Here is a 23612-nt window from a genome sequence, read left to right on the forward strand (position 1 = left end):
CCTGCCTCCCAAGGTCTATGAGAGTGAAAGATCATTGTTCAGGATGGGTTGCAGATCACTGATGATGCCCTGGAGAGGCCTTAAGTGGGGGCTGTGTGTGATGGTCAGTGGTGGTCTCTTGTTTGGGGTGTGAAGAAGGCTGATCTGTGCCTGACATTGCTGTACTGGCAAAGAGCCCTCCTGCCTTTCTAGCACTTCCACTACTAAAGCTCTTAAGCCTCTTACAGGTAGGCTAACACTGGGGGCTATATCCCTCCTGGCGAGGTAGAGGGGGTAGCTCCCAACGTACAAGCGGCCTGTGTTCAACTTCTCCTCTCCCTCCCCCACCCCCCGCTGAGCTGCGGGGCGGCCGACAGCTCGTGTGTGGGCGCGCCGCGCGCGCGCGCGCGCGCTCGCAGGGGCGGCTCAGAACGGGGAACCAGGTTTCGATTGTCGAAGTCTCGGCTGCCCAAGGTTCCATCGCCGGTACCAGCCGCCCGTTTCCCCGAAATGACGTGACCGAGAGGGCGGGGACAGAACGTGGCCCGCCCCGGGCTGGGCGCGGAGGGAGCGTGCCCGAGCGAGATGAGTTGTGTTTACGGGCAGCAGCTGAGCCGCGCCTGGGCGCTCTGTACAGCTGCGGCATGGGGACACGAAGAGCAGCTGCAGCGGCCGATGCCCCAGTGTGCTGGCCTCCCGCCGCCTCTTCGGGATTCAGGTAGGCGGGGATGTCGCCATTGCCTCCCTGGGCAGTGTGGCAAGCCAGGGAACTTCCTGCAGAGGAAAGCATCCTGCACCGGTGTTGGGGGCTGGTTGCACTTCATGCAATACACTAATCTACCACCTTCCGCTGCTTATTACCGCAGCAGGCTGAAAGGTGGACAGAGGGCCCAAAGATCGCCCTCAGCGCCCACCCCCACCGCCCGCTTTGCGCTGAAGGATGAGTTTCTTTAGGGGGCGGGGACCCAATCTCAACTTCCTTGAGCAACCAAAACGTCCCCTGGTGCTGGTAGGGGTACTCAAGAAATGCAGGAGAGGGTCACCTCGCCCTCAGAATGAAACGGGTGGTTACATTCTGCACACACGAAATAAGGGGTGTCGATAGCTCGGTGGTTTGGGTATTGGCCTTGTAAACCCGGGGTTGCTGAGCTCGGTCCTTGAGCTGTCATTATTGTTTGACTCTAATATGGGGAAGGTGGGGGACTGGACTTGGTGACCTTGCTAGGTCCCTTCCGGCTCTGGGAGATATGGATGTGTAAATACTATAGGGTGAGTTATGGGGCCATGTTTGTATAACCCTAGACAGCCAGATTCAAACCTGGGAGCCTCTGGTGCTTAATGCATGACCTTCTACAGTTGAAGCTAAATGCCAGCTGGCTTCCAGCTAAGGCTGTAGAGGAGGCTCATTCTTTCTCTCTGAAAAACCAAGCAATCCTGTAGGACCTCAAAGATTAATAAATTTATATATTAGGTAATGAGCTTTCATGGGTAAGACCCACTTTATCAGATTGGAGTAGATAATAACAATCCAGGGTTGGTGGGGGTGGGGAGGGATGGGACTTGGGAATACACTACTTTTTTCTCAGTAAGTGATCTAGATAAGTGTCAGTACCTGGGACAGTGAACCACACCCAGTAGATGTGTGCATTTTGTGACATTTGTTCACCCTGGAGTGTGTATCCTGTGTGGTTTGTTTGTGTTGTGGCTGGTCAGAGTACACAGAAAAGAGACACTGACCATGTTTGTGAATCTGCCTTTAAGAATGTGGGGACTCCATTAGTGCAGTCTGGAAAGGAGCACATTTTCCAATGGAGATGAACCTCTTTTCCCCCTAGGATTAAGTTTTGTTCAGTTACAGCATGAAGCTGGTCTTTAAGATCTCTTTGCCAACTGAAAAGTTTTTTGTTTAAAAAGTTTTTTGTTTAATGGTTTCTGTACTTTGATAATAGCTCATCCCTGTAATGTTTGTTTTTCATTTTATCCTTTTCTTGATTGTTTGTTCAAAAACAAGCCAGCAGTTGTGCAATATTACAAAAATAGATAATTGAGGTTTATTGCCAGTGGTAAAAGAATTCCAGATCTTCTGGAAAATGTTACTAGGAATCCAGTGATTTTTTTTTTTCCCCTCATGAATCTGTAAAGTTGATAAGTTGAACTCTTCAGGGTTGAATATAGTTTCACTACAGGTGAGGGAGCCAGGATTTGTGGAGTTGTATTCCCAGTTTGGTTTTTGACTTACTGGCCTTGCCTATAGGAGGGAAATGTTGCAAAGATTTCTCACCATTGCTGATACTAGTTGTGCCCCCCCTCCCACCTTTAATGAATGTAAAGACAGAGTTAACAGTTTGCAATATTCCCCTAATGGAGCTGTTATTTATATAGGAGTCCCAGAGTTGCTTGTTAGAGGTTTATGTACACATTCATCCTCCTGGAGATAAGATATGGTGTTGCTATTGTGGCACAGAGGAAAAGGGGGAAAAAAACCACCCTATTCTGTTACAATTATAGGATAGCACTTGTTTGAATAAATGGGCCAAATTGAGTTCACAGGTGTAAACAGTAATTATTAACTTATTCTACTGCTGTTTGACTGCTGTGACGGGTGATGGGGGTGGAGCAAGAATGTCATGTCTTTTTAAATAAACCCACAATGGCGCTTGGCTAGTTCTGTGACAAAGAACTACACCATTATTCAGATTCACATTTAGTTTTTGCATTTAAGTGGTGGAGCTGCAATGCTGTGCATTTTAATAGTATTTTGTTTTGCTTATTGAATGCTGTAAGTTTTCAAGGACTCTTCACAGGGCCTGCCAGACAAGTACCTGTCTTGCAGAGTTTACAGTCTAAATAGGATGTAAATAATTGAAAGACAGGGTAGGAGCCGAGAGCTGTAACTGATCTGTGTCTAAGGGCCCCATCCATCCACTGATGTCAAATGGACAGCTGTGATGCCTTCACTTATACAGAACAGTATCTTACTCTATGATTAGTTTCCTTGATTTCCTGGTTAGAGCCCTGTGAAAATCAGAGTTTTGCATATCTGGGTGGAAATTGTGAACTTAGCCCAAGACATATTGTTGGAAAAACTGTGGGAGGTGAAAGCAGGCATCTCTGCTTACCATATTGGTGCAGATCCGTCGCTTGCGTTCCAAGTGGCAGCAGCTGCACTGGCTACTGTGCCCTTACCAAAAACAGCTGTCTGTTTTTTTCTCCCTTGGCCTTAACTGCAGCTCCAGCTGACGCTGCTGTACGCTACAGGCTGTACCCAGCATAAGACTGGTATGCACATGTAACCACCCACAGGTAGAGTCAAACCATGGATCTCGGGAGCTTGGTGCACAAGCCACTACAGTTTAAGCTAAAAAGCAGCTAGCTCTTAGTTAAGGCTGTAGAGGAGACTCATTCTTTCTCTCTGTGTAAGTGGGCTAGGTGCCACTGCATGGGACAGTGAACCACACCTTGGTATGCGGGTCACACACAGATGTCCACTTCCCTGCTTTTTGAAAAATCGTATCAGGAGGAATACAGTGGCCTTGCATATTCTATAAAAATTAACACTTTGTTCTGCTGCCTGTGATTTTTAAATCTGTGAATTTCCCCTCCCCACACACTCTTCCCCAGGTTCTTACTCATGGTTTAATGTCCCATCATGGTTAGACTTCTGTTCCTTTGCCGTCTCTCTGGCTACGTCTAGATTAGAGCGAAGTTTGTTTCACAAGATATCTGTCGACAGATTGCGGCCAGACCACAAAAGTGGATCAAAAGAGCAATCCGCTCTGTTGATGGAGAGCAGCGGGACTGCCTAGCTGCTTTATCAGCAAAATGGCCACCTGGAAGCAGAGCAAACAGGGTTGTGTGCTGTCCCAGAAGCGTTTTCTGTCGACAGAAGGTCCTCCCCCACCTGGAATGTCCAGACTGGCATTTTGTTGATAGCTCTCTGTTAACAATGGTGTTCTTCCTTATGGCCAGTGGGGTACAGATAGCAACAGAAGTGCTGCATTCTGTCAACTTACTGTCAGCAGAACACCCTTGGGCATCTGGATGCTCTCCAGGTTTTGTGGACAAAATCATCATTTTGCCAGCACATCCCACTAGTATAGATTTAGCCTCTGAGTGCAGCCTCTCAGGTGTCAAGCTCTCATGCCTTTACTCTCTGTCATGGGTTGGAATTCTATGTTTCTTCCATTTATGCTCCTGGGCTACAGGCCTGTGTATTGACTGTACTCACACAGCAGGTCTGACACATCTACAGTTCTTCAAGAGTGTTGAATAGTAACAGAGAGGTAGCTGTGTTTTCTTCAAGAGTATGTGTGTGTATAGTGTCTAGACTGCACTCTTAAAAACAAATTCTTGTTTAATAGTAGGAACAAAACATTCACAGAAGAAGGCTTTTAAAACAGTCTACATTCCTGTCTTTCTTACCCAAAGGCTTGCCATTCTCTGTGGTATCTTATAGACCTAATGTCTGCATATAGCCCAGCAGGTCCTGAAGGTTACTCTGATTGTTGATGAACAGCTGTCTTCCTCTTGAGGGAATCCATTTTTCATCTGTTACAGCCCTTTTTGATCTTCAGGTTCTCAGGCTTGGGCCCTGTTCTTCAAGCCAGTTTTGGAGATTGGCTGGACTCGGGGGCCGTGTCTGCGCTAGCCCAAAACTTCGAAATGGCCATGCAAATGGCCATTTTGAAGTTTACTAATGAAGCGCTGAAATACATATTCAGGGACTCATTAGGATGTCGGCAGCCGCGGCACTTCGAAATTGCTGCAGCTCGCCACCACGCGGCTCATCCAGATAGGGCTCCTTTTCGAAAGGACCCTGGCAACTTCAAAATCCTCTTATTCCTATCTGCTGTTAAGAATAAGGGGATTTCGAAGTTGGTGGGGTCCTTTCAAAAAGGAGCCCTGTCTGGACGATCTGTGTGGCGGTGAGCCGCGTCAATTTTGAAGTGCCGCGGCTGCCGGCATTCTAACAAGGCGCTGAATATGTATTTCAGCGCTTCATTAGTAAACTTCAAAATCGCCATGTATTTTGGCCATTTTGAAGTTTTGGGTTAGTGTAGATGTAGCCAGGAGGTTGAGTTGTCCATGTTAATAGTTTGGACATTGTCTTTAACAACTGAGAAACGGTTTCTTTTCAATCATTTTCATTTCCTTCCTGCTTGTCTTCCTTACAGCTTCCTATTAAACTAAGCCAGTATTTATGCTATAAACATCCCAATAATCTGGTCAATACAGTATTCATAAATTACTACAGAGAATCTCTAAATCAGTCGGAGGTGCTGTTTAGCATATGCAGAGGTATCACAAATTAGTTTTTTCACCAATAGATCTCTTAGGAGTTCAGATTACAGATGGGGTACTGTGACAAAGAGGTTAAATGATTTGAGCAAACTTTGACAAGTCAGTGGTGGAGCAGGAAATTTAAGAAGTGGTAACAAGAGTCATTTGTGGTTTAACGGGGGATTGAGGCATCTGTCTGCCACTAACAGCTGTTGGTTGCATCGTTTTTATTGTTTGCTTGCCCCCTCACCCATTGCCTTCTCTGCTTGAAAATCAACTAAATATGTTATTTATTTTTTTGTGTTTTAGGTGTGCCTGGAACCCTGGTAGAGATTGAGACCCCATTGCACTAAGCACTGTAAATACTCAGAATAAGAATAAGAGACGTGACCTGCATTGAGGAGCTGACCAGCTAAACAAGCACAACAGATAAAAGGTGAGGAAAAAGGAAGAATTATTATCCCAGTTGAACAGATGGAAAAGAGAGAGTAAGTGATTTGTCCAGGTTCATGCAGGATGGCTGTGGTAAAGCTGGTCATTGAGTCCAGTTGTTCTTGAGTTCCAGTCCAGTGCCCTAACTCCTAAGGCCATTTGTCATCTCAAAATCCCTTAAGTCCTCCTGATTTCTGTGACCTCCAAGCATCCCTCATGTTAATTTCCCAGATAACACGTAGGATTGCTATCTATACCAGAGAAAAACCATGAGGAGTCCTGTGGCATCTTAGAGACGAACAGATTTATTTGGACATAAACTTTCATGTGCAAAACCTGCTTTGTCACATGAGTTGGATGGAGTAAATTTTACCCATGAAAGCATATGCCCAAATAAATCTCTTAGGGTGTGTCTACACTACATATAAACTTCGAAAGGGGGAACATCAAAAAACAAAATCGAAAGAAGGGATTTCAAAATAGCGCGGCTACACACACACACACACACACACACACACACACACACACACACACACACACACACACACACACACACACACACACACACACGGATTGCTGTGCTGATCCGCTATTTTGCAAGAACAACCCCCCTGCCCTGCTTCGGAAGGCAGTGTCCACACAGGAATGCGGGCGCTTTTGAAATAAGCAGCTTGGAAACACCAAGCATGGGGTCACATGGCCGAAAAGGCCTTCCAGGTCCCATAGCCAGCAGTGCCCTGAAAGGGCCCCTCCCAAACACACCCACCCTGCACACACAGAGCACCGCAGAGCAGCACACACCACTGCGTGGACCACGTTCCAAGAATGGGAGGAGAAGGGAGCAACGGCAGCTGCTCAAGGCCGATGCCCCCACCCACAACGGGACCCAGGTGGTGATTGCTATCCTGGGCATGGTGGATGCCCTGGGGCCCACCTCCCCCCACCACTGGGGTCCTGCAGGCCCTGGCAACAGGCCAACCACTGCTCCACATCCCCCACGGCGCCTCTGGAGCCACCCCAGCAGTGGGGACTGGTGGGAGAGGCTGGTACTGGGCCGGTGGGACGATGAATGGTGACTTGAGAACTTTAGGATGACAAAGAACACGGTCCTGGAGCTGAGTCAGTGGCTGACACCTGTCCTGCGGCATGTGGACACCCACATGCGGCCTGTGCTCCCAGTTGAGAAGCATGTGGGGATCGCCGTCTGGAAGATCGCCACCCCAGACAGCCACCTTTCAGTGGGGTACCAATTCAGAGTGGGCAAGGCCACTGTTGGAGCCGTCCTCCTTGTGGTAAGTCAGACCAGGCCCCACACCCACCCCGGGAACAGGAGAGGGCAAGAGGGCCCCCTCATGTGCAGGCCCCACATGTTGGTGCCTCCCTTCTACAGGTGGTCCAGGCCATCAGTCGCATCATCCTGCGGAGGACTGTCCGCCTCAGCGACTTGAACGATGCCATGGCGGGATTCACAGCCCTCGGTTTCCCGAACTGCTTTGGCGCACTCGATGGCACCCACATAGCTATCTGCGCCCCAGACCATAGCGCGGGACGCTACATAAACTGCAAGGGATACCAAGTGCTCCAAGACCAAGCGCGGGATGCTACATAAACTGCAAGTGCTCCAAGCGCTTGTTGATGCCTGGGGCTGGTTCTGTGACATTTGCGTGGGCTGGTCTGGGCAAGCCCACAACGCCCGGGTACTATGCAACTCCTGGCTGGGGCGGCACTTGGAGGAGGGCACCTACATCCCTGCCCAGGAGCTCCCCGTGGGGGACACAGTGATGCCACCGTGTATAGTGGCCGATGGGACATACCCTTTGTAGCTGTGGCTGATGCCTCCCTATGCTGGGCACACCACCACCAGCCAGGACACTTTTAACAACTGACTGAACCATGCCCGCAACACTACAGAGCAGGCCTTCGGATGCCTCAAGGTGCGTTTCGGATGCCTCAACGTGCGGCTGGACATCAGCCTGCCCAATGTCCCTGAGGTGATTGTGGCTTATTGCGCTCTGCACAATATAGTGGAGGGCAAGCACGAGCGCTACATGCCAGGGTGGGCTGCGGACTGCAGCCCCCCCTATGAGCAGACACCCACGTCCCCGTGCCACCAGGCACATCGAGAAGGGGTTAGGGTCTGGGAAGCCCTCCTAGAGCCCTTTGAGCGGGAGCCATGCTGACCACCTCCTGGCGCATGGCTTACACCCACCTGTAGCACAGCCCCCCAAACACAGGGGACACTGGGGTGCACAGAAAAGGGTTTAATAACTGGGGGCCAACTATATACATGTAAACAAACAGCCCTGGAAAAATGGTGTGGGGTCTTCCTATGGGAGCTAAATATGAAGGGGAATGGGGGAGAACTATATACGAAGAGGTGGGGGCAAGCCCACGTGGCCAGGGCCACAGGCATGGGCGGGCCTAGTCCCCCACGAGGGTGGGGGGATGAGACCCCTGGTGGGTACAGGGGCCCCTGCCACCCCAGGTGCGGGAACCCTATTGGGGCTGGGAGGGTGCTGGCAGCAAAGGGAGGTAGGATCAGCCAGGGGCTAAGGGATGGGGTGGGCTGGGTGAGGTGGGGGGAACCGGGGTGCTGGGAGGGCTGGGGGTGAGATCATCCCCATGACTCACACTGGCAATCAGCCAGTGGCCCATGATGAGCTGGGTGGATGGGGTGAGGGTGGGTGGGATGAGGGTGGTGAGTTTTGGGGGTGCTGGGAGCGGGTTTGAGGGCGGTGGGGGGATGAGGGTGGCAGGGGGGGCTAGCAGGGGGCCAGCCATCAGAGGGCTGCGTCCACCTCGGCCCAGACCTCCCTCCGCCAGGCCCTGTCCTCCTGCTCCATCTGCAGCCACTCCCAGAGCACGGCGCTCTGCTCCTGGATGGCTGCGGTATGGGCCTCCGCCGCCTCCTGAGGGTTGTAACAGCGTCACCATTGGGCCCTCCGGGGTTGGGCAGGCAGCAGCCTGGGCAATGAGGAGGAGGGTTCTCTGTCTCCGTTGGATGGTGGTGTGGGTGTGGTCCAGCCCTCAGAGGGTGATGCTGTGGAGACACAAGTGGGAGAGATGCTACCCATCAGTGCTGTTGCCTGGGCCCGGGGGCTCCACCCACACCACCCCTGCCATCCCCTGACCATCCCCCAAGGTGGTGCCTCCCCTGCTGACCTCCCTTTGGGGCTCCCATGTGCCTGCTGGGACCTCATCTGTGGGGTGACTGCTGGCTGCGGCATGGCCCCCGCATCCCTTCCCAGTTGGGAGGGCCGGGGTGCTGTCCACGGGTGCATGTGCTGGATGGCGCTGCGCCTGGGTCTGGGACAGGGCAGTGAACCTTGGGATAGGGCCCCCCTGGGCCGTCCTATCCACCCGTTACCTACCTGGGGCTCCGGAGAACAGGTCTGGGGACACCAGCCTCAAGGAGGCCTGGCTGGAGGTACCAGAGCTGACCGCAATCATGAGTGGGCCCCCCTCTGAGTCGCTCCCTGGCTCCACAGGTGTGGTCTGGCAGGAGGGTCCCCAACTGTTCCTGCGGGTCTGTTTCCCGGTCGATGTCAGGCCTGCCTGCATCAACCACTGCTGACAGCTCAAGGACATCCTTCGGGCTGAGGAACTGTTCCAATGCCCAGCAATGGGGGCACCTCGGGCTGGCCCCTGCCCCCCGATTGCCTGTGGGTGGCCCTGGCCTGGCTATAGGCCTGCCTCAGCTCCTTCACCTTTGATTGGACCTGAGTGGCCCTGCTCTGGGGGTGTCCCCACCTCCACAGTTCCAGTGACCACAGCTCGAAGGCTGCTGTGTTGTGAGGCCACCCAGTGCTAGGAGCAGCACCTCCTCCTCTGCCCAGAGGCTGAGGAGGTCTTTTACCTCAGCCTCTGTCCAGGAAGGGCCCCTCCTTTTCTGGCCCTGGATCTCCTCAGGCAACCCCTCGGGCTGGGAGGTGGGGGCCTCGCCATCCAGCTGATGGGCTGTGTGGCCCATCTGTCTGGGCTGCTGGAGCATGTGCCAGGCACAGCTCATGCTCCTCAGGCTCTGGGCAGGCTCTCAGCTTCCTGCACGGGGTTTCCGGGGCCATGTGGCTTTAAGGGCTGTCTTGGGGACCATAGAGCCCTGCTGGGGCTTGCTAGCATGTCTCCGTGCTCCCTGGAGCTGCTGCCATGGTGGACCCGTAATTTTGAAATTGCGGGCCTGGAGCATCTACACATGCCCTATTTCAAAATTTGGTTTCGAAAGGGACTGTTCTTCCCAATCCCAGATGGGAAGAGCGGTTTCAAAATTTGTGCCTCTTTTCGCTGAAAACAATTATGAAAGAGGCTGTTGGGTGTGTAGACGCTCTACAGACTCTTTTGAAATTGGGCCCCCTTTCGAAATTAATTTCAAAACAAGGAGCTATTGTAGATGCACCCTTAGTCTTTAATGTGCCACAGAACTCCTCATTTTTACAGCTACCGACTAACATGGCTACCCCCCGATACATATCTGTACCAGAAAGTGGTAAAAATTTGCAAATAGCAGTTTCCCAGCTCTTCCTCTAGGAGTTGTGCGTGTAAGGGTGCTTCCTCATGCTTTGCTCTCTGTCTTCAGTCCCTGAAGAAACAATATTTAAATTTTTTACCTGTCACATATCTTAATATTTTAAACCTTGTCATGTTATTTTAAAAAAAATCCTTCAACATATTTGCGAGTGCCATTGTGATGATTATTTCAAACTGCTGATAACTTTTTGTTTTGGGATATGATTATCAGGCGTTGGAGTGTGAGTTGTCAGCCCTTCAGGGTTGTTCTGGTGTGTCCAGAAAATGAAGATTATGTTGTGATGAAATCTCCAGGCATGCATCCAACCAGAATTTGCAACTTTGATTGGGATATAACTTTGTGTGCATTTGAGATGATGGGCAAAAGAATCTGATCTGTATGAGGACACACAAAGTATCTTAGACCTAGATGCAGCTATGAACACTAAGGCCAGGCCTCCACTAGACCTTAAAGTTGATCGTAGATACGCAATTCCAGCCATGGCATTTGTGTAGCTGGAAATGACTTATCTACAAACAATTTGCCTGGCCGTCCTCACCAATGGAGGTTGATGGGAGAAACTCCCCCAACAAGTTCCCTTAATCCTTATGAAATTGAGGAGCACAGGGTTTGACCATTGACCCCTGATAGTTTAATTTTGCTCATCATCATTAGGCATGCAGAATCGATCCCTGGAAGATCGATCCTGACGGGCTTGATCTAGGTAGCGAAGACATACCCTTAAAGTAGGGTCAGCAACCCCCCAGCATGGGTGCCAAGTGTGGCCCACAAGCCGATTTTCATCAGTACACGAGATTGGAGCTCAGCCTCACTCCTCTTCCCACATGCAGCCAGGAGCTTGCTCAAAGCCATGCTGCCAATGGATTAACAAAAGACCAACTAATGCTACCAACCACCAACTAAATGGTAAAGCTCTGCATCTTAATTTATTTATTAATGAAGCTGTTGTAAGTAGGACTATTAGTGACTTTTAAAAGTATCATTGGCAATCAGACCATCCATAGAGGCCAAAAGGTCAAATTTCAGCTCTCCACCTCAGAAAGATTACTGACCCCTGCCTTGGGGTACGTCTGCACTGCAGCTGAGAAAGTTCAGGTCAGCTTGACTCCCAGATCTGAGCTTAGATGGCTAGACCAAACTGCTATCCATGTTGCAATGTCCACATTGCTGTTCTTAGCATGCTCACTTGACTGAAGCTAACATGAGTCTGTCTGTCTTATCTGGGAAGCACGCTCCTGGTTGCAGAATAGTTGTACCCTTAGGCCGCGTCTACACGTGCACGCTACTTCGAAGTAGCGGTGCCAACTTCGAAGTAGAGCCCGTCACGGCTACACGTGTTGGATGCTACTTCGAAGTTGAAATCGACGTTAGGCGGCGAGACGTCGAAGTCACTAACCCCATGAGGGGATGGGAATAACGCCCTACTTCAAAGTTGAACGTCGAAGTAGGGCACGTGTAGACGATCCGCGTCCCGCAACATCGAAATAGCGGGGTCTGCCATGGTGGCCATCAGCTGAGGGGTTGAGAGACGCTCTCTCTCCAGCCCCTGCGGGGCTCTATGGTCACCGTGAGCAGCAGCCGTTAGCCCAGGGCTTCTGGCTGCTGCTGCTGTAGCTGGGGATCCATGCTGCATGCACAGGGTCTGCAACCGGTTGTCGGCTCTGTGGATCTTGTGTTGTGTAGTGCAACTGTGTCTGGGAGGGGCCCTTTAAGGGAGCGTCTTGTTGTTGAGTCTGCCCTGTGACCCTGTCTGCAGCTGTTCCTGGCACCCTTATTTCGATGTGTGCTACTTTGGCGTGTAGACGTTCCCTTGCTGCGCCTATTTCGATGTGGTGCTGCCCAACGTTGAAGTTGAACGTCAACGTTGCCAGCCCTGGAGGACGTGTAGACGTTATTCATCGAAATAGACTATTTCGATGTCGCTACATCGAAATAAGCTATTTCGATGTAGTGTGCACGTGTAGACGTAGCCTTAGAGACAATACCTTAGGCCTGATCCTTCAATGGACTACGTGGAAATACAAAGGTCTCTCCATGCAGAATTTATTGCAGGTTCAGAACCATAGAGCAAAGAGTGTTAATAGGTTGTATTGTGGCACGAGGGAGAATATAAGGTCAGGCTATTATTTTTCTTTGTCTGCGTCATAGACAGAAGGCTGGCTTTTGTTGTGCTTTTAAACATCTTCTGATTGTTTTTTACATTAGTAATGCAAGTTCTGTCTGACTTGGAGGTGTCTGGTGAACTAGTAGAATGATATTGCAGACGTCTGCTGAGGAGCAGAGAGGAGAGGTGTTTTTTTTTTTTTTTTTAAACAACCACATTTATTGGAAAAGCTCACTTATTTAACTAACTAATTATCTTAGCAAATGACTAACACTTTGGATAGAATATCCCTTTAATAATATCCTTAGGCTGTCAATTAAAGTATGAACTGCTGAAATGCTTTGAGGCACAAAGCACTCCTTCCCACAACACTAGGGAAGAGCAGATGGGATAAGTTTTTATTTCTAAAGTAGTAAACAAGCAGAAATTGTGGGTTGCTATTATTTTGGTTGAAGGGGTACATCGAGAGTTGGAGAAATCAGAGTCTCTTGGGCTGTATGTCTTCATGTATGATAAAATAAATGATCATAAGCCTACTTTTTAATAGACCCTCAGCAAGTCACCATAAAAATGCAACACAGTACTGGGCTGGATGTGGATAATTAATGTGCAAGGACTAGAATTATTGCTTGCTTTTCAGGAAAAAAAAAGTTACCTTAGTTGCAAGTTCCTAAAGACATGCTTGTCTATAGACAGAGCAAAATAATACTGGACACATTAATTTGCAATGTCTGTACATTGCCTTGAAAGCGAGCAGTAAACTTCTGTCTGGTGATGCAGCTGATATTATGAATGTGCTATGCTTATAAGAAGCACACAGGATCTTTTTAATGGGGCAAGGCAAGAATGCCATGTTTATAGAGAATGTAGTACCATTATATTATATGCGTATAATATACATAGTTTACTCAGTAAAACACACACACACAGCCCTCGTCATGAGGCTGCTTGTAGCTACTAAAGGTTGCTCACTGTAATCCTTGATCAGATGGAGTAGATGTGAGAGTGGAGCCAGGTTCTGTTGATCCGGATGAATGCTCCGATGTTGACAAGACGGGAAGAGGAGCTCAACCCTGTCGTGGTGCGCACATCTTTTATAGCTCTCAGTCCATATTCCTGGTTCTGTCCCACTACCCCAGGCACAGAGTCACCAGTCAATGGCAGATGGGCTCGATCCTTTCCCATTGCCTCAGGTTTCTGTGTGACTCATCACCTACAGATGGGACCTAATCTTCCTCTCTGGGTGGGTCTCTGCTGTAGAGTCCAGTTCTTATTGTTCTTCAGTCACCAAGTCTTTGTTGTCCAGACAGGCTGGCTCCAGAGGGTAGCTCTCTTAAGCATCTACATTCATACTTCCAGGTGGCTCTCACACACATCCACTCTCACACAGACAGCACAAGGTTTACAGGCTAATACAAAGTTAAGATGGAGTTTTAAATACAATATGGAATTCCATACAATGTGTTTATGAATGTAAAATGACCAATGTAAAGGGTAATACAAAGGTACAAAGTAGTATAAAATAACAAATCTCAGGAGTAGTACAAAAGTCTGTGGTATATTAAAAAGATACAGGGTAATACAGGGTGATATGATACACAGTAACACAAAGTTGCCACTAAAAGTTATTACTATGTTGGGTTGTTACAATGTGGACTTTCATCTATGTGTAAAGCCCCACACATTGTGAGACACAGGGTCATGGATTGTATTTGGGAGTTAGCTGCCCATGCCCAGCACTTATTTAGTGTGAGTAGGTGTGTGAAGACATGAGACTGACTAAAACCATTTCCCCACAGGCTCATGCTTTCGTGCTACTCCCATGTCTTGACATCCCATTACCTTTTAGCATGTATGTGTGTGTCTGGTTGATTTTGAATTATACGGTCACCTCAGAGTTACTGGGAATGGAGGTAGTTCATTACTCTGAAATGTATGTAACTGAAAAAAAGATTGTGGTTTTTTCAAAAGTTTACAGCTGAACATTGACTTAATACAGGTTTGAAACATTAATATGCAGAAGAAAATACTGCTTTTCACCATCTTTAAATAAAACAAGCACAGAGAGAGTTTTCTCACCTTGTCAACTCTTTTTTAAAAACCTTTATTTTTAGTAGTTTATGTTTAACACTGCACTGTAGTGTATTTGCTTTATTTATTTTGTCTCTGCTGCTGTCTGATTGCATGTTACTGATTCCAAATGAGATGGGTTGGCTGACCGGTCAGTTCTTAACTCTGGAGTTGTAACTCTGAGGTTCTACTGCATTGTGTGATGTGAGAGGGTGGGCAGAGCCCATCAGAGAATTAGTGAAGGAGTGACAGTAGCCACCTGGGGCCCTGCATGTTACTTTGCATGAAATCTCACAAAATGTAAGCCTTGTAAATCCAAGCATCAGTTAACATATTTTAAAGATATTAAAATATGTCTAAGCCAGGTGTTAATTCATTTTTCAATACCAATTAAAATGTGCTACTTAACACAAAACATATTCTCTCTTTCTTCAGCCTAAACAGGCCTGGGGAAAAGGCCCTGTGCAAACTTGACAGGTCTCTTTTTCCTGTACTTGAAATTTTCATTTGTTTGGGTCATAAGTAGATAGTCACACTTAGACTATTTAAACAAAAAAGCAGTCAAGTAACACTTTAAAGACTAAAAAATAATGTATTAGGTGATGAGCTTTTGTGGGACAGACCCATTTCTGTCCCATGAAAGCTCATCACCTAATACATTATTTTGTTAGTCTTTAAAGTGCTACTTGACTGCTTTTTTTGTTTTGATAGAATACAGACAAACACAGCTATCTCTCTGTCATCATTAGACTAGACTATTTAAACACTGCAGTTGCTATAAGTATAACCACAGTGATGCAGCTATGCCACTGCATTGTAGACATGCCTATGTTGATGTAGTTAATGTTTCTCTCTGGGTCTGTGTTTACACTAGCAATTGAATGACAAAACTTTTGTTGTTCAGAGGTGTTAAAAAGACTCCCTTGCAAAAGACAAAAGTTATGCCAACAACAAATGCCCATGTGAACAGCACTTTACCAGCAGGAGAACTCTCCTAGCCACAAAGTTAATGCTGCTCCTTGCAGGTGGAAATATTAAGCTGCTTAGCATAGGCAAAGCCTCAGAAGCAGTAGCTGGGTCAATTGAAGAAGTCTGTTGATCTTGCTGTGTCAACCCTGTGGGTAAGGGCAACCTAATCATGGTTCGCAGGGTATGGAATTTCACCCAAATTTGAGTGACATAGGTAGGGTGGTCCAAATTTAAAGTGTAAACCATGCCTCTGCACTAGTATTATGAGTCAGAATGTTGGAACATCACAAGTACAAATATAACACATTCTGCAGTTTTAAAATTTTTCTGCTATCTTTGCCATTTGTCACAGGTTTTAAAAATTCAACCTGAAAACTTCTTTGAGAAGCATCCAGGGAACAAAGCATGAAGTGCTGTCTTCTGAGTTATTGTCGTGCAACCAACAATAACTTTTGATGGGCCTGATGTTACTGCAGTCCATCTGTCTGTGGGGGTTACAGACTGGGAGAGGATTCCCTCTTTCTGACAGCTGCTGTGTTTCACCTACTTCCTCCCTGACACCTCCCCTTCCCCCTCCAGGAAGTAGGAGAGGCAGCTTCTTTGGCAAATATTTATGTTTTCTGTCAGAGTCTCCCTCTCTCTCTCTCTCTCTCTCTCTCTCAATGCTGTTGAAGGTGTTTGGCAATCATTCTTCTACAGCTGGTTGTTTTGTTTATGTTTTCTGCTGAAGTGGTGATGTCTGAGGGCAGGGATAAAAAGTTGCATTCTTTCTGCATGACAGGAAGGGTGACCACAAAAACTTCCAGAGGATGAATTTCCTCAGACTTGGAGATGCTTCTCATTTCCCACCATTGCTGATAACAACAGGAAGTCCTGTGGCACCTTACAGACAAACATATATGTTGGAACGTAAGATGTTAGCCTATAAGGTGCCGCAGGACTTTTTGTTTTTGAAGATACAGACTAACTCAGCTACCTCTCTGATTGCTGATAACATTATTCCCCCCCATAGAAAACCCCCTTCCCAAAAAAAACCCCAAAAGCCCAACCCATTTTTAATTTAAGAAAAAATACTTATAGCCCTGCTGTCTGGAAGTTGGAGGAAATGACATGCCTCAGGAAAAAAAAGTCTTTACTACCTAGCAACTAATGCCATAAGGTGAAGCTTCTAGGAACTTGCAACAGCAACATTAAGTTAACATTGCATAATGTAGCTTATTATTCTGTGTTTTTTCATTAAATAAGTATCTTAACATATCTTACAAAAACACAGGCTGAACAGTGTCTTGACCTTTAACTTTCACATTTGCTGATTATGGGATCAAGTTCCCAACCACAGATGTTCAAAAGTCATGAATTCAGGCCTCTCAAATATCACATTGGCTTAAAGATCGCGTTGTTTAAATAAATTAATTGCACCTTTAGGATTCACTATGGTCATAGTTTCAAGCTTTTCTCCACAATCATTACTTCTTGTTCCCCTCCTGCATCCCTGGCCCCGAATCATAATTCATATAGTTACGTCTATAGGAACTAGTGAAACATCAAATATCATGAGTTTCAACAGAATCAGAAGACTTGGCAATGCTGAATTTTACTCCCCAGGAAGTCAACAGGAATTTTGTCCTTTTTTGCAGTAGGAATAGGATCAGGTCTCAATGATTTTAGTGTTGTATGCTTAAGTCTCAATCCTGCAGACACATATATGCTTAATTTTGCTATACTGAATAGTCCCATTGACTTCAGTGGGACTATTCACAGTAGAAAAGTTAAGCATATTCTTAATTATTTTCAGGATCAAGGTCTTAATGTTACATTAATGTAGTTATTTGCATTTATTTATTCTGAAAGAGTAGAGAGGAGTCTTCATGGTTTTCCTTCTCCTTCCCCTCAGCCTCTATATTACAGTATTTTAGTGCTTTAAGAAAGATTTCCACATGATGAGGGATTGATATTTTTCCATCAGGAAATTCAAGACTTTTGGTTACTCATGGCTCTGTGTTCTTATGGTTTTGATTTTGATCATTTATGTTGCATGAAGTAAATAATTATGTTCATTCAAGCTAGAATAATGGATTGCATCTTTTTTATAAATGTCTATGAATGGAGAGAGCTCTCTGTGAGAGAAAATAAAGCTACAGGAAGAAGTTAGAGCAACGTGTTTTATGTTGCAACCGACAGTTAGTTCAGTGGTTCTATTTCAGTTGGCAGTTGGCTGTCAAATTTGGATATCCAAAACTGTTGGTTTTTGTGCACAGTCTTGTTTCCAGCTATCATCCCATTAATTTCATTAGTATCTGTTTTTAGGACCTTGCCTGGCAAGCTCAAAAGAATGGGCTTTGCCTCAAGATTTTTAGTTTTGATATTGGTTGTGCTGGGGTACGGCATGAAGAGACATTTTTTTTTCCTGTATGTCAGCATGTCTGCTTCTGTACTGAATCAAGGAGTGCAGGACATCACAAAAAGTGAAAACTGGCCAGAGGAATTTGATCAATTTCAAATGTCAAACAAGGTTTTGTTAATGTTGGGGAATATGTTTTAGGTCCGTTCTACCCAGAGTAGACTCAAGCCACAGGAGAGTTGGCCTTGCTGTCACCAGCCCAGCAGGGGAGCAGGAAGAAGTTCTCCCTTTGCTTTTAGCACAGAAAGGATAGTTGTGTTCCTCTCTGCCTCTTGATTTGTACTGGCTCAGTCTCGCATTCCTTACATTTAAGCTGTGTCTACACTACACAGTTTTGTCTACGGAAGAGGCCTCCTGTTTTTCTTTTGGGGGTGAAGACATGAGCTTATGTGATTTCACTTATACCAGAGTAAATCAGGAGTAATTTATACTAGTGTAAAATGGTACAAGTGAGATAAGAATCAGGTCCTACACACCAGCATGTTTCCTCTTTTGTTTTCTTGTCTTATGACAAAGGGTTACAAAGTTGGGGTGGTCTCTAAATTTGCTGTTTCTCGTGATAAGTGGTGTAATCATTATACTCACTCATGATTGGTTGATTTCTTTTTCCTCTCCCCCACTCCTCCCTTCCCCCATCTTTTGTCCACTTGAATGTTTTAGAAAATCAGTAACAAAAAGCAAACAAACACCATAACTGAGGATCTTTCACTATTTTGTTCTATAACAGGTCTGTCAAACTTCTTTATAGTGTTGACTTTTTAAATTTTAAATGGACCTCAAATAAATAATCTAGTAAATAAATTTTAATTTTGGGTAGAAGCCAGAGACCTCACTCTCACTACTTTCTCCACCTTAATTTTTGAAACAACCGTCAAAGTCCACCCTAGATAAACTGAGCTATAACTGGGGCTTTTTAAATGTTCTGATCTACATAGACCCAAACACACAGGCACAATATAAAGAAAACATTTCAGTAGCTGAACCCATCTCAGAATTTTTTTTCCTGTAATCTTGATTTTGACTTGCTCCTGTTGTCAGAGAGATGCATATAGATTAAAACAGAAAGAAGTGAAAAAACCAACCAACCAAACAAAACAAATCTAAGAGTTAAGATCTATCCAGATTAAAAAAAATTAAGCTGCTTTAACTGTTTTGGGGTTACCATGTTGTAAATTACTGCACCTACTAAAGCTTTCTGTGTTAATATTAGTCAATTTTGTTGATAGCCAATTTCTGATCATTTCTCTTTTTGGAGTCTGTCCTACTAGCAGGATGATGTAAAGTTCAGGTTGTAAACCGTAAGGGAGGATGTTTATTTAAAGCTTAAGTCTCAGAGGGGTAGCCGTGTTAATGTGTAGCTTTGCAAATAACAAGCAGTCCTGAGGCACCTTAGAGACTAACACATTTAGTAGGCCATGAGATTTCGTGGGTAAAACCAACTTCTTTAGCTGGAAATAAAATTACATTTCCACATAAAACTTTTTTTCTGTGAGCCTCCTACTGTGTGGGATTGTTTTGCATAATTTCTTCTCAATACACAGATAATATGGAGTAACCCACACTTGTTAAGATGATAAACTAATTCTTCCATCTTGACTGGCTGATAGTAGCTTGCATCTCAAGTACTCCTGTTGAAATCCACTGCAGCAGAAATACCATTAGGTACTACCTACCCTGAGGCCTGATAGCGGTACAGCTGCAATATGTTTCTGATGGGAGGCAATAGCTAGAGTGATGGTATGGAATACTGTAGGGTGTGATGACCTAAGGCTGAAGTAAAACAGACCAGCAGTCATGTAGCGCTTTAAAGACTAACAAAATAATTTATAAGGTGAGAAGCTCTCATGGGACAGACCCGAACAAGACTTACGATTCACATCCCTGCACGTCGTAGCTGTGGCAACATACAGATGTGGCTAAACTGAGGAAAGAAAGCTTCTGTTGACCTAGGTCATGTTGCGCAGGGTAGTGGATTACCTGCAATGGCAGCAGAATGCTTTCTGTCACCGTAGGAAGCCTCTATGCAGAAGTACTACAGCATATAGCCAAAACTGTGATCCTGTAGCATCCATAGTGAAGACAACCAATGGAAGGGGTTTTTCCATTCCATTAGGAATGCCATCTCTTTGCGTGATGGTAGTTAGCTCAACAAAGCATTCTTTTGCCAGTCTAGCTGTGTCTGTGCTGCGGCTTAAGTTGTCATAGTTACAGCATGTAAGGGTGTAGATTTTTCTACACTTCTGGGTACTTTTTTCATGTAGTTGATGGATCTCCATTCCCCAGTTGATGGGAATTCTTTGCAACACTTCTGTTTGTTGGTGGTTTGTGAAAAACTTTAATGTGAAACTTTTGAAACTTGCTTTTCTCTGATTTTTGCAGTTTTTTTGGGAGTAACATTTCTCAAATCAAATGTTGGTTTTAACGTGTTAGAATACTTCCTCTCCAAATGCATTGGATGTTGTGACTACTTTCATTTCTTCCCATAAATAATTTTGTTTTGCAATTTAAATTGCTAAAATGATTGTGGTGCCAGTAGTTGTCACCTTTATATTCCCATGGAGCTTTTGCTATGCCCTCTGCTTTTATCATATCTTAAAGTAGATTTTGAGCTGTTCTGGGCTAGATATATCTTACTGTATTTATATAACAATATTTTCAGGCTATAATCAGATTGTAGTGTAATTTTTCTGTGTAGTTGTCTGCCTGACTACAAGCTGGTCAAACCAGAGGAGAATTAAGGCATTGTTCCCCCGTCCCCCCAAAAAAACTGATTTTTTTTCAATCCACTACATTTTTAATTTTTAAACTAATTCTGTAGTTCTCTTGTGTTTTTGTGTTAAATAAATCATATTAAATGCCACTTTTAAAAATAAGATTTCAACAAGATTTGAGAAATGTGCCAACCATCTACCAGCCAGAGGACTAAATCATAATTTTTGTCTCAACTTCTTGCTAGCAGAGGGTAAATTTCAATTCAGTGCTGTGGTTCACGTATGTCGTATGATCTTCAGCTGCTGGGATAGGAAATATGTGTTTTATCTGTTCTGCTCCTAGTGCCTGGTGGGAGGAGAAGTTGACAGGTAACCTTTGAGACTACATTGGATTACAAAGACTAAAATTAAATTGGCTCCAGAACCAAAGTGAATGGTTGATGCAAAAGAGAGGTCTGATCCATACTTTTCACAGAAGTCCTTAGAAGCTGGTTATCACCTCTCAGGATTAGGGCCTTAAAGAAAGAAAAAGAAAAAAAACCCATAGACTTGTGATTTTTTGGGAGGAAGGAGCTGCTGCACGTTATCATAGATTTTTCATTTTTTTTTCCCCACTCTCAACCAGCATGGATCCCATGAGTTATGCAGAGTTGATGAAAAAAGCTGGAAATGAGAACTTCAAAAATGGAAATTATTTCTTGGCCATCAGAAACTACGATGAAGCCTTAGGCGTGCTCTATCAGTTATTCCACTGGAGGATGTAAGTATTCAGCTCATCTATGACGGAGTAAATGATAAGAGAATTTTAAAGGTAAGTGGTCTAACTGTCATAAGGATAGCAGTAATCAGGTACACTTGAGCTCTATTTTCAAGCCCTGATACTGACTCTTCTTTTGTTCTGGGCAAGCCACTTAATAGCCATCACTGATTATTTCTCCATCTGTAAAGTGGGCAGGATGATGATCATATTATCAGAACAGCTCAATGTAAGTGCTGAGAATTATTGTAAATTAAAAACAAGCTTAATTCAAGCTTGAATAAAACATTACTGTGACTTATTTGTGTGTTATTTTTGTTCATTCCTTCTAGCATTGGGCTAGACCTGCGGTTCTCAAACTTCATTACACTACAAAGCCCTTCTGATAACAAATTACTGCACTACCTTAGGAGTGGGAGTCAAAGCTTGAGCCTATCTGAGTCCCGCTGCCTCAGGTAGGGCAGCCAAAACCCAAGGCCTTCAGCCCTGGTAATGGGGTCTGTAACTGGAGCCCCATCACCCAAAGCTGAAGCCCTTGGACTTTGCCTTCAGGAAAGCTGGGCTTGAGCATGGGCTTCAGCCTCAGGTCCCAGCAAGTCTAACACTAGTCCTGGTGACCCCGTTAAAATGGGGCCCTGATCCACAGTTTGAGAACCCTGCTTTAAATCAAGATTTAAGAACTTTAGTAACTTGGACAGAAGTTATGAGCTTTCTGTAAGAGTGGCTTGGTGGAGTTCTATGGCTGGTAGCGTGCATGAGTTCAAATTTGATGATTGTGATGGTCGTTTCTGGCTTTAAAGTCTGTAGCTCTGTCTGATGTACTTATGCTTAGCCAATCCCCCGCACGAAGTAGTATCTCAGCTCCTTATACAAAGTAATGAATTTATCATCATATTATCCCTCTGAAGTACAGAACAGAGGCTTGGAGATTTTCTGACTAAACCAGGATTGGATCTCAGCTCCTCCTCACTCCCAGTCCAAGGCCTTGGTGTCTAGTTTAGGATCTTTAGTATAACTCTGGACATTGTTTTGGGCCTGTTGGTTTTGGAGCCTGAGCAGATTCCCAGTACTCAAATGATCAATAGTTGAGAGCTAAAGTAATGTCCTAAGTTGTGCCAGATCCCCAGCTGATATAAATTTGACTTTGGTGGAGTTATGCCCGCTCACATCAGCCAAGGATTTAGATGTGTATTTTATTTAGGTTTTTTTTTTCTTGGTTGCTGAAGCACGCTTGTTCTTCTTACCAACTGCAGGTCACACCTCCAATTTTCCACTTAGTCTTGGGTCTATCATGAATTCATCCAAACTGCAGAATCAGTGTACTTCCCATATTATCCATCAGAAATGAAATTAAGGAACTAAAATTGCATTTAGCCCATATCTTGAAAAGAAAGGGGTGGAGTTAAGGTGGCATGCATAATCATAACTATTTTTTCACCTTGTCACATTAATGTTATATTCAAGTAGGGTTTTTTACCCCTATGGAACATTGCTATAAGTGATGGAATTGTGTTAACTGAATTTGAAGGGTCGCTGTTTCTAGAGACAGCTTGTTTGTACCATAATTCAATTTGGTGCAATAAATTGAAGAGTTTTTGTCAAATTTCTGTTCACTGGAAAGTACCATTTATATATTTAAAATTGATTAAATGTTAATATTGTTAATTTTTGTAGGGTTTCTCAGAGAGATGTGGCGGTGTTATTGTGCAACAAATCAAATGCCTTTTACAGCCTTGGTAAATGGGAAGAAGCATTTCACTGTGCCAACGAGAGCCTCCAATGGGATTTGACGTATGTTAAGGTAATGCACATTTAATCCAACAGATCAGCAAAGCTTGCAGCCTTATTATTCTAAACAAGATTCAGAATTCATTTAAAAAAAATTAATACACAACTACAACTCTTTGTAAGAAGAATGAGAGAACAGTAACTTTCAGGTACCTAATCAGTAGCCAAATATATGTTATGACATAAACAAAATGACAGTTATATTTAAATACAAACGTATTTAATTGCCATAGAACTAGGTGTGACACACAAGACCATCCAAGTATAAAGAAATCGTAGTTAAGTGGTGTAAAATTAAATTCCCATATAGCGTCATTGGACTACGGAAACTCCAATACAGCAAATGGTCTTGTGAAAAGTAGTTTCACTATGACCCTGATTCAGTGGAGACATTAAATGTACAGGATGCTTAAACCCCTGTTGTCTAAGCTACATAAATACTTAAACAGATATTGAAAAGTGGTCCTAGATTTTTGACATAAGCACATGTTCAAGTGTTTTGCAGCACTATTAGGGGATTGAAATATACTTGATAGTCTGTTCTTTGGTTATTTTCAGTATTTTGATTGAGAGTTCTCTACTTTGTTTCTAAAGAC

The 23612-nt window shown here is 45.0% G+C and overlaps 1 protein-coding gene across 2 annotated transcripts in view; it reads left to right on the forward strand.

Moving 5' to 3' along the window:
• The first annotated feature begins 535 nt into the window (after positions 1–535).
• The window catches only part of TRANK1 (tetratricopeptide repeat and ankyrin repeat containing 1), an 81064-nt gene continuing 57987 nt past the window's right edge, over positions 536–23612 (forward strand). For both annotated transcript variants that reach the window (XM_074988184.1, XM_074988185.1), the window contains exons 1-4: positions 536–697; positions 5569–5695; positions 21097–21231; positions 22903–23029. In XM_074988184.1, coding sequence (XP_074844285.1) covers positions 21098–21231; positions 22903–23029 — 261 coding nt within the window. In that variant the 5' untranslated portion in view covers positions 536–697; positions 5569–5695; position 21097. The remainder of the gene's footprint in view (positions 698–5568; positions 5696–21096; positions 21232–22902; positions 23030–23612) is intronic.

Source organism: Carettochelys insculpta, chromosome 2, assembly GCF_033958435.1.
Source record: "Carettochelys insculpta isolate YL-2023 chromosome 2, ASM3395843v1, whole genome shotgun sequence".
Lineage (NCBI taxonomy): Eukaryota > Metazoa > Chordata > Testudines > Carettochelyidae > Carettochelys > Carettochelys insculpta.